General features: G+C 37.6%; 1 protein-coding gene across 1 annotated transcript; it reads right to left on the bottom strand.

Moving 5' to 3' along the window:
• Nucleotides 1-1,075: 1,075 nt before the first annotated feature.
• On the bottom strand, nt 1,076-1,699 carry LOC123683044. Its single transcript, XM_045621940.1, has one exon. It carries the CDS (start codon nt 1,697-1,699, stop codon nt 1,076-1,078), a length of 624 nt encoding a protein of 207 aa, XP_045477896.1.
• Between the last annotated feature and the right edge of the window lie 3,556 nt (nt 1,700-5,255).

Genomic DNA, 5,255 nt, shown 5'->3' on the forward strand with positions numbered 1-5,255 from the left:
TTTTCTATGATACCCTAGCTTTAACCAACGGTTGGGATGGGAATACCGGTTACTCATCAGTCGCGTTACTTTCGCGACCGCTCCAGAAAAATACCGCGATTTTGTAACTGTGGTTACAGGTAACAAAACCGTAGGCGATTGCAACTAAGTTGAGTACCAGCGACGGAGGAACGAAGGAAACAAGACTGTTGGGATACCTAGACTAATTGTGGACTGTCCTGTTCATCGAGTTTCTACCTAATTCTAGAAGGACGTATGCAAGCATAACAAAATCATAAAACCATAAAATTTTTTTGGTGGCTCAGAATAACAACAAAGGTTAGAATCTTCGAAGGGGACCTCATTAAAAACAGATGGTGTAAACTCCAGTGTAAATATACCATCATCGGGTAATCTAGGTATTACGTAAAAAGAAATTATATCTATGTGTATCTGGAATTTCATTGGCAAATTGACTGAATATTATAAATTGATAGATACTCATTTCACGTAGGTTATATCTAAAATCGACTTTTTGTTTACCGTTATTTTACAGAGAATTTTTAAGTATTTTTGCATTTCCGATTGATTCAATTGAGAATAAGGTTCAATTGTTGAAAGTAATCTCGGACTTTCTAATATACATTTGCTGCAACCAATTTTTATCGAAGAAATTATCAAAAAATATTAAAAAAAAACATCGAAAATATTGAAAATCATGAATCGAATTGTTTAGTTCTAATTTTGGAAGATACTATAGAAAAAAAATATATTCCATTAGACACTAAAAACACAATGGCAGAAACGATTTTAACGAAGTTACAGGTGAAAGAATTTCTTCTCATTGAACATGGCGCAAATGATTGTAAAAAATTTTAAAAGCATTGACAGCAGGTGTTTTTGAGCGATCATAATTTAGTTTTTGTAAAAGGCACTGGCGTACTATTTTTTTTTCACAAATATGAAATATGTACGCACAACACTGTAGTTACTGAAGACGTGGTATTCAACGTGAAACCTTAATGAGGTATCCATATTTACCAAACCTCGTTCTTCTTCCCCTTTTGCTTAAGACTATTGTCTTGTTATTTTCTGTTTATCCAGCCTCCTGTGACGTAGATGTCCAGCTCACATGCCATCTTTTTGGTGGTCGGCCAGGAGGGCGTCGAGTGTTGGGTCTTTCGTTCTTTGCCCACTTTGCCAATCGATCAGTTCCCATTCTGTCTACGTGGTCCCTCCAGTTTCGGCGTCTTGATCGTACAAATCGAACAACATCCTGAACCTTCAACTCATCCCGTATGACGCTGCTCCTTATTTGGTCTCGTAATGTTACTCCCTCAATTGTGCGCAGGATTCTCATTTCTGTAGATCTAAGTAGCGACTTTGTTGTTGCTGTTTCGGCTCGGGTCTCAGCTGCATACGTTAAAATTGGTCTTACCACTGTCTTATAAATGCGGACTTTGCTTTCTGCTGTCATATGCTCGTTCCTCCATATCATGTCTCTCAGACATCCCGATATTCTTGAAGCCTTATTTGCTTGTGCTCTTACTTCCTGGTAAACATTCATGTGACTGGATATTTCAACCCCTAAGTATTTGCAGTGCAAAGTTTGTCTGATGGGTTTATCATGAACAGCCAGTTTACATCGGATAGGTTCCTTTGAGATAACCATCGATTCCGTTTTCTCGGCTGAAATCATCATATTAAACTTTTCTGCCATTATCTGGAATCGGTGTAATGAATGTGAATGATAATTCGCAATAACTACAGGCTCATTGAAAGGATATTCAACAAATTCCCGTTTCTATCTCAGTAGAGTGAACGCAAACGAAGTCGTTGTCACCCCTCACATTTATTAGGCATTAATTCCTTCATCCTGGCTTAAGATAAACACCCCAGGGTGGTTGGCACATATCGGTATCCCACGATAAAACAACCAGGCTCTAATTCCAAGAGATTTGTAGAGGATGTCAAAGTAATAAAAATTCAGTCGTAAAAACTCTAGGGAGGATTAAATGGCCCAAAACTTAGAACATAAAAATCTGTTTTATTCGGAGAGACCACCAGCGGTACGTTAAAATGGTTGCTGATTTTAGGCGGGGCTAACGGTACAACCCCATGTCAATAGTACATAACATGGGGTGGAACCAATAATCTAGGTATATAAGGACAATCACTCTGATTGGACAAAAGGAAAAAGAAGATAGACGCTAAGAAAAATTTGATAGAAGGAGGGTGACGATTATTCAACTATAAAAACAATAGTTTTCAATTCGGTAGAGAGTTCAAGTTAAAAGTTCGGGTTCGGCTCCAAGTCGGGACCAAAAGGGGAATTCGGCCCTGAGGTCAAGTTCGATTCTAAGTTGAATAAAGTTCAAGTCGATTTTCGGGAACGGTTTCAGGAAAGGTACAAATAGGGAATTTGTTGAAAGGTTTATTCGAACAGTTTGGAAGTGATTGTGATATCCAGGGTAAGGATATTTAATTCAATTTTATATATATTGTTGTTTGATTTTTCTCTTTATAAAAGATTTACCAAATAGTCCAAGATTGTTGAGTGTTATTATTTTTCTTATTTACTTTTAAGGTGTTTGCCATAGGCTAGTAATGTGCAAATTTTATTGACTGTATTTTCTCATTAATTATTTCAATCAATTATTAAACTTTGTTATTCAAGAATACTTGGTCTCATTCAGTGAAACACCTCCTAGAAAAAGATCAAATATAAGACTTATCCTAGGGCATGAGCCGGACGCACGAAAGGTTCTTTCATAAAAGAGAAATTGTGTTAATTTCAAAATAACTGTACTGGCCGGATCTGTAGAAAGCCGCTCTTCTAATAAGTTCCTTTTTCAAACATTAACACCCAACTACAGGCCAGTTTATTACAATGGTGACAGCGGTGGGATCTATTTTGATCTTTTTCTGAAAAAAAAAACTCTGAGGACTCACGTTTGGTATTTTTTTTTAGTTAATTAATAATACAGATTCATTCAAGGAAATACTATTTGGCGAGGAGCAGTAAGAGGATTACGAGATCGGTGTACATGAATTTGTTGTATGCATTGATATAATTTTTTTTTCATGAGAAAATTTGAGTAGAAATTTTATTCCTTATTATTTTAGTAGAAATTTTGTTCTAAATAAATAAATAAACAATGTTCCCGACGGTTAGCACTCACTCTACGGCGAATACAAGTAGTTTATCGCAAATTCCATTTAGATACCCTTTAGGAATGATCGCATCAACTTTAGATGATTTTTCAGGCAAGGACTCAACCAGATACTTTGAAAAATTTGAGCTTAGGTCAAAATTAGACGGGTGGAGTGAAAATGAGACGTTGACACTGCTTAGATTGAAACTCGTAGGGGACGCGTATAATTTTTTTAAATCTGATATCACGTTGAATTTTTTATCATATGCGGAATTGAAAGTTAGATTTCTTCAGAAATTCACTTCAGTTAGGTTGCCTTGGGAAAATCAATGGAATTTGAATAATTGTTTTCAGAGACAGGACGAAGACGTGTCATCTTTTTGCACTAGATTGCAAACTATAGGGACGGAACTGTTAAGTGAAGATTTGGCCGGGGCAACGAAGGAGGAGGAATCGGGTATAAGAAAGAAAAATAGGGACTTCATTTTGAATCAATTCAAAATTGGCCTACGTAAAGACGTCATGAGGGAAGTCGGTATTTTTTTATTGCGCGAAGAAAATTTATATTTGGAAAAAGCGGAGGAACTAGTAAAATTGCAGGAAACGTCTCATAAAATGTTGCAAGGGAGATTATCTACAAGAAATATATCTACAGGTAATTTCGGAGTAATATGTCAATTTTGCGGAGAAGTAGGTCATTCGGCAAAGGAATTTAGAAGTACTTGGGCAAATTGGAGGAACGTTCAACAAAACGTCGAAAAAGGCTGTTATTCTTGTGGCAAACCGGGCCATTTCGCGAGGGAATGTCGGACTTTTGGGAGATCGGAACGAATAAATCAGGTATTTCCTGCAAACAGACAGGACACTGGTCGAGAGAATGTCCAACGAAAAATTGGAGAGAAACCCAATATCATAATAATCATCATTGTCAAGTGAATAAAGAGTTAAAGATCGGAAATATCAGGAGAGTTTACCTTGATCAACATAAGTCGGAAGCAATACCGAAAGATGAAATAACGGAAGTTCAGGAGGGTAAATCTCGAATTGAGGAGAGGAGTGCGCAAGTGGCCGAAAAACCGGTAAAAAGTCAGATAAATGATAATATTTTGACAAAAGCAAATGAGGTTAGGAACTTGAGGTGGAGACGCAGTATAGAGACATGGAAAATTCGAAAATGAGAGAAGTAAGGGATTGCGGTATTACGCGGGGGAATATAACGGATTTCGAGAAACAGGGATCGACTTTCAGAAAAGTGAGGAAATATGAAAAGTTGAGAGACTCTGAGCTCGGGTCAGTTGATTCAGTCGTGAAGGCAAAGAAAAAGCGGAAAAATAATATCACTTCAGAAACAGGGGTTGTCATTCCGGTTCGTTCGGAAGAATTGAAGGGCAATTTGGAAATCAACAACATACTCGGCGAAAAATTGAAAAGTGAAATTTACGACCAAATGGACGAAAATACAGGGGTTTGGAAAATCCGCAAGGGTTACAAGGTTCAATACAAATAAAGTAGACCCTCAGTTCAATGTGGGAGATTTGGTATATTTGAGGAAAATGAGCGCGAAAAAGGAGTTATCTAACAAATCATTGAAAAACTGGGGTGGGCCGTATAAGTTAACCGAAATAATTGGTCCCGTGACGTGTAGGGAAAGAAAATGCGGAGGAAGAGAGGGAACAAGTTATTCATGTAAATAGATTGAAAACGTACACTGCACGAGATAATGAAATAAAGGAAAAACTAGAAAAACGCATGAGATCGGGATATACGGACCTGGATACGGATTCAGATGAAGAACGGGAGGAAATAGAAAAATTCCCCCCGTTTTTGATCCCCAATTGGACAAACCAGGATGAAGATCAGGGGGAAAGCGAAGAAGAATCGGTAAGAGAAGTTGAAATTCCTGTTCGACGATGTTCAAATAGTGTAAGACGCCCACCAGATCGATGGGGCTACCACTAACGGCGAGGGACAGCCTCAGCTACCGTGAGAACTTTGTTTTTCGTTTCATTGTAGTTATTTTTGGGGTTAAACTTAAGTAAGGATTAATTTAGTTTGATAGAGTAAGATAGGATAACTTCGCGATGGGTAACGTGGGGAAAATCTTAGATATATGACCTTCAG

Source organism: Harmonia axyridis, chromosome 6 (assembly GCF_914767665.1).
Source record: "Harmonia axyridis chromosome 6, icHarAxyr1.1, whole genome shotgun sequence".
Classification (NCBI taxonomy): domain Eukaryota; kingdom Metazoa; phylum Arthropoda; class Insecta; order Coleoptera; family Coccinellidae; genus Harmonia; species Harmonia axyridis.